Below are 16,592 nucleotides of genomic sequence, written 5' to 3' on the forward strand. Positions count from 1 at the left end.
GGATAATTGGAGGACAACACATATGTACGGTCTGGGTGATGCTGTAAAAGAGTGTTTATAGCTGTTCTGCACAGCCACATTCGGAGGCAGGGTGTAAAGCTGAATGTAAGAGAGAGGCAGGACTTGGAGTAAATGACACCAGTTCAAACCTATCTTGAACTCTGCACAGCTGGCCAGTGACTGCAGGTGCGTGAATTTGGACTTGGTGGCATCAAAATTCACTTCTATGTGCAGGAACCTGGCTGTTTTCTCAGCTTAAACTGTTCTTGGTTTCTGAAAGTATGTCAATGTCAGTTTATTTATAAAGTACATTCAAAACAGCAAACGTTTCAGACATTCAAAGCATGCAAAAAATTTATAAATTTATAAACATACAGACGTCACAAACAGGCTGGTTAACCGTCCAACAAGCACTTCTAATGGAGGATATTGGCACTTTGACACAACTACAGCAATTCTGTGAGCAACATGCGTATGCCAACAGTGATATAAACATACTGATGTTTCAGGTGTAGTTTAGCATGTTACCCAACAAATCTTTCCATGTCAGCGTGCTAATATTTGCTTAATAGGGCTAAACATAAAGTGCATGTGAGGTTCATAGTAATGATTTGCCAGTATTTGGTTACAAATCTGCCCTGATGCTGGTGCTAAATGAAACCCCAGAACACTCGACATCATAAGGCCATTAGAGAAAAGTTAGAATCATGGAAGTAGATAGGTAGAGTAGTTTGGAAAGTTATGGATCAGCTGGGCCTGTCCATGCGTTCCCCGGATATTAAAGTTTTTGGTAAATCACTCATCAGCTGTAGCTGTTGATGGAGAGATAAATGTTGCTATCCAATTTGTAAGTTCTCAGATTGACCCCATCCTGGGACACTTAACTGCACTGAAACCCAGACTAATGAAATTCCTTCAGGGTTAGCAACTCCTAAAGCCAGGTGACCGCTCTAATTGCATCCTTATTCAATGTTCTTAACAGCCCTAATGAGATTTCCTCATCTTGCTCGCTTCTAATGTGCCATTCTATTTGCAGTGGGCCTAGAAAACATGTAGAAGGTACACAAACTGTTTGTGTCAATATTTGGCAAAAGGGCTGTACTAACCACTTAAATCTGTCATAACAGTTGTATCAGTAGTGTATTTGGGTCAGCTCCTGTGGGCATTGTCTGTATTTCTTTTTACAATACAGTATGGAAAGGCACCACGGTCTGTAATGAAATATTGATTGTGGTTGCAGATGTTTCCGCCTCTGCATAATGTCACTCTAAAGTGGATGCATCATTGTTGTCACTGTGTATTTACGCTGCATTGATTGCAGGGGTGATATTATTTTAGTCTATTTGATGAACATTAATTAGAGTACTGGCATAGAAAGTATTTGCCAGAGTGGTTTTATCCGTTACATTTTTCGCTTTCGCACTACATACAGTGCACCAAGTATGTAGTGCTTTATTTCAAGTTGTTCTTGCAGAGTACACTAAAAAATACATGAATTCATCATTTTGTACTTTAGATCTAAAAATCCTTAAAGATCAAACATAGTAGATGTCTGGTTTCAGTAACTAGTCCGTCTACAGTACAGCTTCTGTTTTCACTCTAGCATTTGACTGAATGTGTGTTGCTGCCTAATGAAGTGGAAACATTGAGCTGATTCTTGTCATGCTGCTGTGTAAAGACAGCAGCAGGACGTCAGGGTTAGGGCTGTCTGGACTAATGGCCACACTAAGGAGACCTCCAGTCAGAACTTCGCTGCATTCTCCCTTATGAGGCTGCATGCCTTATAAATATCTCAGCATCCTCCAAAGATATGGCAATGCTGTGCTATTTACATATAAACACTGTGAATTAAAGCAAAAGCAAGTCTTTACTTATGCGTCACGTGTTAATGTTGCCAAAACGTTGGTCTCACTGTACTGTTATTAACATAACTTTCATGGCCAATTAGTTTGGATATGTTTTCTTTTTCAGTTGATTACTCATTTAAATGCTGTGATTATTGTAAGCTCAAGCTGTATTATGTAATTGAAATAATGCTCTTCACATCTGGCTGGCTAAGATGTTAGACAAGTATACCTCCCAAAGGTCTGGCAACGTTAATATTGAGAATAAGTCAATTCTCCAAGGTTTCAGTGGAGTGTTTTGTGAGCTGTCCATTTCAATTTTTAACATTTCTTCAGTCCCGGTCGCTTAGCCTTGTGAAATGCTTTGTATTTAATGTTTGACCCCCCCTCCTCTTCCATGAATCAGTTATATAATCCTGATATACCAGCTCAAACTTTACAGAGACCTTTACTACATGACTTGGAATGCTGTTTTTTCCTATAAATAGTTGCACGTGTCCATGCTTGTGTTGAGGGCAGCCATTGTTGAGATGAGCCAGGACAGTGAAGGAGAGATCACAAGGCCTGCTTTTGCCTAACACACCCTTTCAGGACTTGGCTGCGCACCCAACAATGCAGCTAAACCTGCTTAATGTAGTTCCCTATTTATTTCTGCCAACCGTTCACCTCTTGGTGATTAAACTGGCAACGACTTCTCTGTAGCAGGGAGGATGTTTGCCTCTGTCTCCCCTGATCCGACACATGTAAGAAGTGATAGTCAGTGCTGCCTGTAGCCACAGAATGGGGTTAAGCTTTGTTGCCCATGTAATACTGACCTACTTAACGTGCAGATCTGACGCCGAGCGAGTTTTCCCTTCACTGGGCCATCAGTGAAGGGAAATCACACCAAAACAATAACAAACCCCCCCTCCTTCCCAATTATCGCCAGGATTACCAAGCACTAAGGGAGAAGGTCTTCACAATCTTGTCATTTATGTCCGCCTGAGAGCCCTCTAGTTCATCCTCTGCTTTGCCATTAGTATGCCTGATGAGCTTGCTGGCTGCTTATTTGAAGACGAACCTCTTAATGAAGTGAGAACTAAAATTTTCAGCTTAAAGAGCATTATAGAACACCGTGATGGGTTGGGTTTTTGGTCACTGATTGCATTTTCCAATTGATGTACATCACAATGGCTATTTTCTGACTCCTGTCACGTGTATTAATTGTTACATGATGGCTAACTCATTGTTAGGTAGGTGGTACGTGCTAACACGTACAGCATTGTTGCAGACCATGTACACCCTTTCATGGAAAACATATTCTCTGATTGCAGCAGTCTCCTTCAGCAGAATAATGCTCCAGAAAGCAAAAAATATTCAGGAATGATTTGATTTGAACACAACAACAAATTCGAGGTGTTGGCTTGACCTCCAAATTCCCATCAATCTCAATCCTATCAAGCATCTGTGGGATGTGCTGGACTAAAGGTCTGATCTATGGAGGCCCTACCTCACAACTTGCAGGACTTAAAGGATCTGCTACCACAGCACACCTTCAGAGGCCTAGTGGAGTACTTGCCTTGACAGATCAGAGCTGTTTTACAGATAAAAGGTTGACCTGCACAATATTAGGTCATCATTTTATGGCCGCTTGGTGTAAACCAGTCTTTTCTGGTATGTATTCTATCTATGGGCCACACAGTGGTGTGGTGGTTAGCACTGATGCCTCATAGCAAGAAGGTTCTCCCTGTGTCTCCCTGTCTCTCCCACCGTCTAAAGACATGCTGGTTTGGTTCACTGGTGATTCTAAATTGGCCATAGGTGTGCATGTGAGTCTGAATGGTTGTCTGTCTCTCTGTGTTAGCCCTGATAGACTGGAGACCTGTCCAGGGTGTACCCTGCCTCTCACCCAATGACAGCTGGGATAGGCTCCAGCCCGCCTGCGACCTTTCAGAGGACAAGCAGTTACAGAAAATGAACGAATGAATGAATGAATGTTCACATTATGACAAAACAAAACAAAAAAAAAAGAAAATGCATGCATTCTGAAGGCTTTCTAAAGGTGTGTTTTACCACTATGTGATAAAAAAGAGTCAATATCAGCCAAGACCATATATTAACAATGTCAAACATGCTGTGCGCAACCGTCCTGCTTGTCTTTGCACAGCGTGAGTTTCTGGTAGGACAGAACAGAAGCTGGTCTCAGCCATGCCAGTTTATGTGTTCCGCAGTGTCTCTTGTCTGTTACACGTGGTTCTTTGTTTTCTTGTCATCAAGTCGTCGATGAGCACTAGAGGCATGTGCCATTTGTATGCTGAATATAAATGATGCAGAAACCCCACCCATCTGGCGCAACCCAGTGACGTGCCTTGCAGGGTTTAGAGCGCACCCAGACATAAAGGAAGTAAATCAGTGCCACTACTAAGAAAATTATGTTTTCGTGCCCTTCTTGTTCCCAACATACTTAGGTTGCGCGGTCTACAGTCCAAAAAGCCTTCCACTGGTGTATTCAGGAGCGTGTTTGCAGTCTGATGGAGACCTTTTAAAAGCTGAAATGTCAATGGAATGGTTTTAATTGTGCAGAACAGTAAATCAGCCACAAACAGGCATCATGAAAAGATTTATTTCAGTCACACAGCAAGAACAATACGGGCAAGAACCACTCCTAGATGTTGTGTATTTTATCACGTCAGTGCTCCCTCTGTAATGAGACCTTGTCAAATATGGAAACTATTTAACAAAAAGTTATGGCAGTCAAATGCACAGTCAGTGCTTTAGTTTTTCCTTGTTTATTACGGGGAAATCCCCTTTTGCTAAACACAAAACAAGATCTGTTAGGTCATTAGCAAATATCTTATTAGCTCACAGAAATGAATGAGATTAGTTTTTGTTTGGGAATTGTAGCAGGCAAAAGATGATTAGGAGAAAATGTCATCAAATTCGGAAAAGGTGGCAGTTGTAAAATGTTTAGGAATACAGATTATCTTTACTGCAATGGCTATGAGGACAGCTGAAAAATAAGTACTTGATGAAGATTGGGTTTTTGCTCACTTTCTCTGTGGCAGTGTCTCTCTGACTTCACTGTATTGGGGTCATGATGTGGACATTTTAGTTGATAATGCTGGATGTGTATGTATGTGTGTTTTGAGCCAGAGGAATGAGAACTGTTGATTTCCCTTCCTTGTCCTCAGCATTGCCCACGCCCTGCTAAGCGTCGCCATGGGCCTCTTCATTTGCATTGAGTGCAGTTGTTTTAACAAAGCCCTGTTTGTATGAAGACCCACACACATGCTCATGGAAAGTGCTCCATGTCACTCTTGATTTACTTCAGTTGTTTTGAAGTCATTGTCTTGAGATTATGTTTTCGGTTTATTGTCTGGGTTTGAGGGCTGATCAGGCTTGACTTGGCATTGTACTCTTCAGAGGAAATTATCTCGAGTGTTGGTGGGCTCAATGCTGTACATAAATAAATTAAAAAAAAAAATGTGTATATATATATATATATATATATATATATATTTGTTTGTTGTTGTTAGTGGGGACCTTTGGGTCCTCTGGGTTGCAGGGAGGGGCCTCTGTGGATCAGTTTTGGGATCTAGTGAATATAGAGGCCAGGTCAACACCTTGTGCTGTTCTTAATGTTTTTTTTTTAGTTGTTCCTAAAGCGTTTTTGTGTGTGTGCCTGTGTCAGGCTGCATCCTGCTGGGGATGTTTGCCGCCTTCAAGGAGTGTCATTGCTATGGGGTGGGGGTGTCTGGTCTGGTCTAGGTAGGTGCTACATGTCTAAGTAACATCCACATGAATGCCAGGTCCAAAAGTTTTCCAACAGAACATTGAATTGTCACAAGATGGTCAATGTTATTTACTTCTCCTGTCAGTGGGGTTTAATGTTTTGCCTGATCAGTGTATGTATGAGCTTACACCTACTTTATATATTTATATATATTAACAGCCAGCCACATGTGATGGTGAAAGCTCCCACACCCAGAAAAAAGACACTTTAACAAATTATGTAACTAATTTATGGGTCTGTTATTGCTGAAGTGCTCAAATGTAATTAGATTTATCTTTGCTGAAGCATTCTTGGAGGCATTACCCACTGAAATTTTCTCAGCTGAGAACAATCATTCAAGGTTATGTAAAACACATGAAGTCAATAAAGCTTGCCTGCTCATTGCTTCTGTTTTTTTGCGTTTAGTTCTGTTTATAGTCTGACTTATACTGATCTTGATGACGAAGTCAATACTTCGGAGCTCGAACAAATATACAGATATTTTAGCTGATAATAATTTTATATAATTTCATATGGATCCATTTAATTTCTCTAAGAGAACATATTCAGCAGGATATTTGTATAGTCTACAAACAATTGAGTGTACAGTGATTGATAATGCCTACAGCAGGGGTGCCCATTACGTCGATCGCGATCGACCGGTAGATCGCGAAGACAGTGCGGGTAGATCGCGTGCCATTGAAAAAAATGTTTTAGATGTTAGTCTAAAACATTTATCTGTTGCACCTCCAAAACAAGCAGCAAGACAAACGTTCATCTTTATTTATTTTTTACTTTATATTTGCAACATGCCCTCAGTTCAGCGGCACACATGCACAGCCCCGTCTTTCTTAAAGAGACAGTGCTATTTTTCTAAAGGTGCAGTGCAGCAATTTTTCTTGATAAGAATAAAAACAGAGATGGATAGAGCTTTTAACACTGTAGCAACAATTAGTATGGGTAGATCGCTTTGACTTGGTCGTTGTAAAAGTAGCTCGCGAGCCAAAAAAGTGTGGGCACCCCTGGCCTACAGCAACTGGGGTGATAGAGCTGAGTTACAGTAAAGGAATTGTTGCCCCAGTTACACTACTTATTCCAAGTGTTTCATATTCAGATAAAATGGTGAATTTAGGAGAAAACGGTTCATACTATCAGGTATGATAGTACCTGATCACTCGCCCAGCACAACATACCAAGCATGTTAGTGGAGAAATTGATATGAGGATTCTGGATGGAAGAGGTGTTGAGTGTTTCCCTTTATACCTACAGTACACTTATTCAAAGCAGATGGATGAATGCAAAAATCTGCAGGAGTCTGCAACAGTCTGGACATCAGCTGCCATGACTGCAATCCAAAAAGCACACACAGAGCTCCACAGACATTCCCAGCGTGGTGTTCTGTTCCATTAAAATGCTTTAAAAGACTCTATTTTGTGAACTGTTTTATTAATTTTTGTCGTCTATTCTGTCCCCTCCAGCTCAGGGATATGCGTGTGCAAGACGGGAGTGTCTGGACCCAAGTGTGATGATTGCCACCCAGGTTTCTTCCACTTCAGCAGCACGGGCTGTCGGCCTTGCCAGTGTAACAACCACACAAACTACTGCCATCCACAGTCTGGTGAGTGTGCCATGGACAAATGAAATTCTGCAGTTGGACTATTCCACATTGGTATTTTAATAAATGTATTGTAATAATCATCCCAATTAAACTTTTTTTGTGTAATACATTTTAGCTTTCAGGACTGCTGGTGCCAGTTGTGAATTATCCACTGGAGGGATGTGGGCATTTGTTTGGGTCTGGGTGTAGTTGTTTTAAATTTAATATAGTCATCACTATGATTTTGTCTAGGGTTAGGCGTAAGAATTTAAAAAGTATTTTGATCTGAGATCTTGATCTCATTTAACCTTTTTTGGAGAACAGTATACAGGAGTACCTACTCCTTTTCATATTGTAAATACGAGTTCATTCAATACTGGTGTCATTTTATTAAATGAAATGGTCTGGGGGCTCTAGGGCTGCAATATGGAAACCAGATGACAGAGTTACAAAACTGAACAGTTCATTTCAGAAATGATATATAGTTATATAAGAAAAAAGCAAACAGATAAACTTTAGGAGGAGAGATTATTCCTTCTGCAGCTGAAGAGAGTGGTGACTTCCTCTCTGGCCTCTTCAGCCATGCCTTTTATCTGCTTAACTATGGTTATTATAAACACACGCCACGACTCGTTTAAAATGAATTTCTTAGGTTTTGGTAGAGTCCCTAACGGTGTGCATGGCGATAGTTTGGCTGGAAGATCAGCCTGACTGCTGGAGTCCCAGGTTCCCTACATTTCAATCATCTACAAGTGCCTTTAAGCCAAACGCTGACAGCCAATTACTGGTAAAAATCCGTTTTTAACAAATGAATCAAATGCAAATATCTTTTATTAGAGACTATGTATTTATGTCTGTAACTAAATCTGAAACACTGAAAAAAAAAAAAAACACCCATTGGGATTTCAATAGGCTATAGTTTCTGTACTAAAACCCTTATAATGACAACACTGATCTACTGGTGCCTGTAATGAAAGGGGCAGCTGTATCTGGTCCTTTCAGCAAGAAACTCCTTTGCAATTGGACATTGCATTAGAAAGCTAAAGCGTATCCATCCCATTTTTGCCAAAGAAATGCTCATTTAGTGCTCAAAGAAAACTGGACTCTTTCAGTCTAACACTTTGGTACTATGCACTGAGGCTAATCTGCTGTGTTTAAATAGAGACTTGGCAGTACACTACCAGTTTCTCCAAAGTAAATATTTACTGTACAGCCACAGCAGAAAATAATATATTTGAGAAGGACTATGTAAGCTGTTGCATCACATTCAAGCTAAGTGTAAAGTGTTAAACATGTAGAATACCACAAATCCAGATTTAATTTGTGTGTGATTAAATGTGGAATTTATTTCCCCCGGTGTCCTTGATTGCATGCAGTCAGGCTCTGAGATGTGGAAAACCACACGCTAGTGACCAGCTAAGCTTGAGAGAGAGTTAAGGTAGAGTGGGACAGTGACGAAGGGGGAGGGCAGTTTTAGAAGCCATATGTCTTTCCCTTATAATGCAGAGGCAGATGGAGTGCTGTAGCCTTTGCCTGGTCACAGTGTTCAAAGTGCTGTGGATTAACATAACTCAGGTTTGACAGCTCCCTTTAGAGACTGGCTCCAAGTCTGCTTACACAAGAGAACATTGTTCAAATGCAAATTTTACAGTATCCCAAACACCGCGTGGTTCGAATAAACTCAACAGGGACTCGTTATTTCAAACAGGACGCATTATCTCCACACTGACCTATTGTTTTGAACTGAAATCTTCATCTTTCTCAAGAATAACTCAAGAATTAATTTAGCATGATAAATATAACTGTTTATTTAGTCTCATTTCACTTAAAAATGCACCCCTTATCAGCAAATTCTGTGTGAAAGCTGTTATTTGTCTTCACCTGTCCACTGTTTAGTATGATGAGTGACTTCTTTGCCACGGAAAGGCGTTCTTCAGCCAACAGTTTAACCTGTAATGTGTAGGGCGTGCCACAATGACGGTTAAATTTCACCGCACGTGGTTGAAACCCACATTTTGAAAAGCTATAGTAGAAGCATGTAGACAGGTTGAGTCATGTCTACATAACCTGTATTTCTGATCATAGAGCCACAATAGTGGTAATATCTTTACAAATATTTACATGAACAACAAGCCTTTTAAAGGGTTGGTAATTTTTTTGTCTATGTAATAAAATAAAAAGCAAATATAATATATAAATACATAAAACATGTAAAAAAATGAAGATCTGCTAACTTTGTGTGATCTGTAAAGGCAGAATTAAGTATGGCCCTCAAAATGTCACCTGAGATGCCTGAATGTCCTTGAACACGCCATCAAAAATGAGCATTTTCACCTGTCAACTTTAAAGGGAGTTTTATCTTGGTGATGAGTGCTGCGTGGAGCCTGTCGGAAGATTTGTATACAAAACTACTTTAAGAGATTATTCCACATATTTTAAATGCTTTGAATAATATGTTAATCTGTGTCTTTTTTGCAATAATTCCCTAAAATTATGCTACAACTAAATATTGAAAGCACAACAAGAATAATTCCTTAGTTGTTAGACCATTTGTCCCTTGAAGAACAGAAGAATAACCTTTGCCATTCTGAAACAAACAATCGCGCTTGTGTACAGATATTCGATGGGTTCATATTTCCTCTTACTGCTAAATCAGTGCCTTGTGGGGAAACCATTAACTTGATCCAATTCTGCTGTGCAACTGATGAGCAATATAACGTGGCAACCTATGCTGATATATGCACAACCTGATGTGGTTTAGGTGAAGAACTCCACACCACAGAGAGTTTTTGCATCCTAAAATAGTTTTGCAGGTACCATGCTAAGATGGAAAAACATACCTTAAACGGCTCTACACCTTTATCAGGTTTGGTACTCATAAACACACGGAAGCAATGAGTAGCTTCTGGCACTTTCAGGACAGTCACATCTCTCTCCTGTTCCACTAGCAATATTGCATACTTGTATATAAAAATATATATAATACAAATTACTTATTTTTCCAATTTGTCTACTTTACTCTTTTTACTCTTCTATTTCAGCTGTACTCTGCAATGCTGTACATTATATCAGAGTAGAAGATTGCTTTTTTGTGCTCTTTGTAAAGTTTGTTCCTTTGTAAATTGTTTTTTCTTAAATAGTCGCTCCTTTTTTGTGATGTCTCATCTAAAGAAGTGTTTTCTATTTTATTTTTTATTTTATCATGCAATCCACACAAAGTATTTTATTTTCTCCATGTCTGACCTTGACCTGCTGCATCACTTTGATGACAAAAAAAAAAGTAAAAGACATTACAGCACAATAAAGATGCAAATACATGTGTATATGCAGGTTTTTTTTTTTTTTAAAAACAACTTTAATATGCATTTAATTAAGTTTTCAATAGAAGGCCACAGTATTTAATTTACGAGTCCTGTCCCCGGATCTTGTCAGCAGTGAGTAGAGTTTAAAATGTTGAGCTCCCGGCTGTCAGGAGATGTTATTACAGTATATTGTGCTGCATCAGTTCCAGTATGCTGATCAATCTTTTTGTGGACTTTCAGTCTGCACCATCTTCCTTTTATTAAACAGCAGTTACACAGGAAGCAACAGCTCAAAGTGAACCCATCGAGATTTTAACCATAAATTACACAAGCTTTAATGAGTCAGTCATTTTAAATTAGTTAATCCATCCATCAGCTTCTTGTTTTGGTCCAGTTCTCAGTGACTGATATTTCAATTCAATTAAATTTTATTTATATAGCGTCAATAACAATACAGATTGTCTCAAGACTCCCCTAATCTGCCCTAAGGCCAGGCGGGTACAGACAGAAAAGAGAGCAGAGAACAGCAGGAGAAACGCGATAAACATATATCTGTCATAGATACAGATCTGACTAAACATGTAGAATCTGATGATGATACAAATACAGCATACAGCTGATGATGTTACATGACAGTTTGAGAACGTAAGAGGAATCATAGGCAGGTTGGAGAATTGTTCATTCAGGTAGGAGTGGATAAATGCTGAAGGCCATGAAGACTGGGCAATATCACAAATAACAACTATGTTACGATTCCTACAATTCGTAGATTAGTGTAAATTATATTTTTATACAGCTGGGACCTAATGAAAATGTGTAAAGTCAGTTAAAATAATTTTAATTAATAAATAATTGCACATCATATAATCTCAGCTGGGTTTCCTTTATGAGCTTTCTTTGATTGGGTGGTCATGATTATATTATTTATTGTTATATATTATATGATGTATATTGTTAATAAAACGTATGATAGATTTCAACTGTCCTAGACTTGGGTAAAAAAAATAAAATCCTACGCAGTTATTGATCATCGACTGGCCTCCATTACGGGCTTTTAGGAATTGTTAATAACTCTTGATTCACAAAGCTGGATTCATACAAATGTGTGGTTGCGTAATAAAGTCACATGTTATCTTTTGTGAGTAAAAGAGGCTCTGACTTTGCGTGCAGTTACAGTGGTGAGACTTATATAACCTGACTAATCTCGCTTTCTGATGTAAGCAGATCCAGGAAGAAAAAAAGCTAATCATGTGACCTTTGTCCTTGCCTCTAGGAATGTGTATGAACTGTGAGGGCAACACCCAAGGATCAAACTGTGAAGAGTGTATGCCTGGTTTCTACCGCAGCCCTGGAACTGCCCTGACCGAAGCCTGTGTACCGTGCCCCTGCTCCAACTCCACCTCCACCGGCACATGTCACACCGGTCAGTCCCTGCTGACACATTTAGCTCAGTTACTCATCGAATGCTTTGTTGCAGCGATTGAACAACAATGACTGGCTTTATAGACACCATCTGCTGTGTTGATGTCCTCCAATACATTTTCCACTATCAAACTAGAAAACATGGGAAATAGCGAAATAGTAGCTATGAACCGTACACATCTTTTAACTCATGTTAAATATTCAATCAGGAAATGTATTTCATTGTAGGGATAATTTCAACGATTGCCAGGTAATCAGAGGAGATTCCACGGAACTTGATGTACACCACAAAATTTACTTCGCCATCCTTCAGTTTTGTGTACTGGTTTTACCGGTTGTTTAAAAATGTCTGATTGGCTTTTATTCTTTTAGACAGCATGTGATTTCCTTCCACTGTGGTCTGGTAGTTCAACGCTGCCTCTTTCATTTTTCTTTTAAATTTCAGATTGTTTATGCTGTTAAAAATGATAGCCAGAATGCTCCCTGAAAAGTAAATCTCTTCTAGTCTTTTCTTTTTGTTCTTAAAACCATTCTTTAGATACTTCACCCTTCACATCTTAGGGCCGTGACAAATTTAGCAGACGGTCGTACGGTTGGCATTAGGCGGACCCCTGTCGCCAGCTTTTCAGACAATTCTGCTTGTTGAATCTTCAGCGGAACAAGTCAGTGAGAGAGATGACTCTGACTGACTGTTCAGCTTAGAGAATCAGTGTAAGAGAGGAGAATCAGAAGTGACAAAAGTAAGCAAAGACAAAGTTCCAAAATTACATCTCCACCTAACCTGAACATTCAAATACACACATATATCCAGAACAATGTGATCAACTAGAGTGAATAAACTTAAGACCAACAGGTCGATATGATTCAGGACAGTTCATAGTTCTTCCTAGCTTCTAACTACTGATAGCTCTTAAGGTTTCTCAGAAGATTGCCTTTGAGGCAGACCCTCAACGTATGTGCCATTCAAGTTACGCAGTCACAGTCAGTTATTTGATGTTGGGTTGTTCTGTTCATACCTGTAGTTTTAATGTTATGATTTTTGACAGTTGGTCTAGTCTTTTCGCACTGGCATTTTTCATCTTCAGATCCTCTACCCGTTAAAAAACTCAGCTTTAACTGTCAGATATCACTAAATAGTATTTATTAAATACTAAGCTGAGTATTGTATCTCATGCCAGTTAAGAGTGTAATAAATGCTTGTAAAGGGAATCCATTATTTCAATCATATTTGACAGTGGAATGTTTAAAACCAAATTTTGAATATCAAAACACTTCTACAGCTTAATAAATCCTTTTTATGGTAATATAAGAGATACTCATTTTCATTTCATATAAAGTCAGGCTAGTTGTTGGCACATTTTCAATCTACATGGTAGTCAACATGCTTCTCAATTTATTTTATTTTGGAAAGACAAACTGAGACAAGTGTGTGATCAGTGACCCTGTACTTCCTGCTAAAAATCAAATATGTAGTATATCAAATATTAGGCCCATAGTCTTACAGTTCCTAAACCAAAAATTGTCACCCTCTACATTTCTAAGTACCATTCCAAAATGAGTAGTTTAGAAGCAACACATATCCAGAGGCTTTCTATTGTGGTGAAATGTGACTCTCCAAAAGTCGCTAAAAAGATTTTAAAAAAGAGCACCATCAGCATTGATTTGGGGATCAATTCTACACGCCATTCCCTAATCTGACTAAATTGATTATAGTTGACTGCATGTTGCTGCCTACTGTGTGTATTACCATAAAAGCGTTGTATTATATGCTATAACTCCTGTTGCTTGACATAATTTCAACCTACATGAAGCCAACAGACCTATACTTCCGTTTAAGGGCTGTGTGATTTTTCATTACGAGCCACGTAACCATAATCTATTTGCGCCCGATTCAGTCTATAATATTTCAGTAATTCTTTGTTTTAAGCATTCTTGTTAATTTTCTAAGTTTAAAACAATGTATTAAATAATCTCCATCTGTAAACCAGAGTGCTGACAATCTGTTTCCAGACAGTGTAGGATTAATGTTGACCTCCCCATATGACCCCACTTCTTTCACCTCCAGGCTGCTGCTGCCCTACTTAACACAGCACACCCAAAGGTCTCTGTTGAGTTGAGATCTGGGTTGAACTATAGTCATGTTCCTAATCCAGCTCAGTTCTTCCTAAAATTTCCCAGTATTGCAGCAGCTTACAAAGCCTGAAGGGAAGCACCAGGTCAAAAACAGCACACAAGAGTTTAATGTGAGTCAAAAGAACATTTCCTCCATTAGTACACCGTAAACTCTCTTTTATGCGAACTTGGGCGGATTCTTGAAGTCATGTTACTGCCTGTCATTGACATGTCATAACTCACAGTGGAACACAGAGTATTTTTCCGATGTAATCTCAAGGCCTCGGTGAGAAAAAGTTGTCACTTCAAGCTTCCGCCAGCTGTTTGAGAAATGCCTCTCAGCATCTAATTAAACAGCTGAGCTGGTACTGAAATCAGGATCAACATATTTTCATTAACCCAGTGATTTTAGTTAGAGCACACCATCCCTTGATACCAACTACACTTCAATGCCTGAAGAATTCCTTCCTAGTCATCTGGAGTAACCCAGTTAAGTTTGTCCTCTAATTAAAAGAAGTCTGGTTAAAATCTCTAATTACTTCTTTAATAGGTTATTTTCATTATAATTTATTTTACTTTTTTATTTATTTTTATGATTATTTGGGGAATATATAACTAACTTATAAATGGACAAATTTGCCCAAAGTTGAAACTGTTGAAATTGCATTTTGCAAAGCTACAACCAGTTATCTAGCTAAAAGTAAAATCAGATAAATTGTCAATGTAGATATCTGGATCCATATGCCAAATAATAATCCTAAAAGCAAATTGTTGTGATAGATTATTAATGTTGAAATAAGTGGTTCAAAGAATAGATGAGTTGGGTAATGGAAAGAGTCTGCTTAATGTAAGAATTTAATGACTGAAATGCCTAGGGTCTGGTTCCAAATCCAAATAATTAATATTCAATTCAATTCAACTAATTTCTATTTAACAATGCAAATTGTTATTGACCCTTGACATGATGAGGGTTGATGTAGAGCTAGAGGAGCTCACGTAAGAGGCCTGTGGGTTATTCCTGATGAAAAGGCTGGATCCCAAAAAGTTTACAAATTATTTTCAAATCAGTTCATGATAACAAAAAACAGAAGTGCAGCAAATTTGAATTGCATGAAAATCGTTAAAATTCAAAATAGTTAATAATAATTCATTTTAATTTCAGCTTCACGGCAAAACATTTCATAGTGTTCTGCTCGTGGTAAGGATGCTGATCTTGGACAAGAATATTGAGCCACCTGGTTCAAATGTGTTTACAGGATGACCAGTTAAAAAGTGATTAACTCAATCTCTAAGACCATAATTACATCATGGCCAGGAGCCATGTTACGTGGATTGTGCGTGTCATCAGCCTTTCCTTCAGGCTTCCTTTCCTTCATTTCATCCGGCTCAAACATCACGCTGTGGCTATGACCGCAGCTTATCCATGTCAGACTATACTTGAACCCTTTCTGAAAACAGCTTATTAGAGGTTTTTGCAAGATTGCATCACTGTGTTCACTCTACACTCTTATTAATGTTCTCTCACTATGCCCTTCCCCTTTCTGGACCAATCATAGACAGCTTTTCCGCATCATGCTCCCCACCCATTGGTAGTGGCCTACATGGCAACAGCCATGTATAGATGCACTTAGGCTGTCAGGTTATGTTTGCCCCTGCCAGGGGCCGCAGCGGAGGTTGCACTGCGTAGGAGGGGAAGGGACATGAACCAGGCTGAGCTGAGCTGGGACAGCATGAGCACAGCTGGACCATTTCAGCGCCAGTCAGGCAGGAACAGACATGGAGGGGGGGGGGGATGGGATGGGAAGCATCACATTCTCTGTTTAGACAGCATCACCTTAAGAAGAGCAGGAAGGGACCAGAAATATGCTCCAGACGGTGCACTGGGAGAGCTGCTCTCGTGTTAACTGTGTGTGTGGCTGTAGAAAAGAGAGAGAAAGAGAGGTAGACTCTAGGTAGAGGTTGCCCCGGCAACAGTGGCAAATGAGAAGATGCCACAATGCAGTATCATGGCTGCACACTGGGGGGTAGATGCTTCCTAAATGTGCTGATGAGGCCTGTAGCAGTACACTAATATCCTTCCATACTGACACATAGAGAGGTGAAATGGAGCATTGCACCAGTTTAGAATGTGGGTCACACATACTAAATCATCCATGTATGATTGTATCTTTACTCAGTGGTATAGTACGGCTGGAGTCTTTCAGGTTTATACTGAGTTCCATCAGATATATTCATTTGTTTTAATTATTTTTCTTTAACCTTATAGTTTTCCTCTACCTCTAATTGATTTTGTCAGACACAGCATACCTGGTCTGCTATTACCAGACCGCTGGAAAGTGGAAGATGATGGTAAACAGGCAGGTCAGGTCCTTTGGCCTTGTTCAGCACAGTACAGAGCAGCTCTTGTTTCCTCTTGGTTATATAACAGTGCAGGCTGACTGCCTTTGAACCCCCAGCAGAGGTTAAATTAAGCTTATCAGAAGCATCCTGCTCAGTGCAGGAATACAACACAGTCGCATGACTACACTAGAGAGAGGCCAACATCTAGGCCATTGGAAGGCAGT

General features: G+C 39.4%; 1 protein-coding gene across 1 annotated transcript in view; it reads left to right on the plus strand.

Annotated features, from left to right (window-relative positions):
* Positions 1–16,592, plus strand: part of LOC311493490 (multiple epidermal growth factor-like domains protein 9) — a 37,211-nt gene that overhangs the window by 11,296 nt on the left and 9,323 nt on the right. The window contains exons 3-4 of the mRNA XM_084552179.1: positions 7,074–7,213; positions 11,768–11,917. Of these exons, the coding sequence (XP_084408305.1) occupies positions 7,074–7,213; positions 11,768–11,917 (290 nt within the window). The remainder of the gene's footprint in view (positions 1–7,073; positions 7,214–11,767; positions 11,918–16,592) is intronic.

Source organism: Chelon labrosus (assembly GCF_963514085.1).
Source record: "Chelon labrosus genome assembly, chromosome: 9".
In the NCBI taxonomy this organism is placed as follows: Eukaryota; Metazoa; Chordata; class Actinopteri; order Mugiliformes; family Mugilidae; genus Chelon; species Chelon labrosus.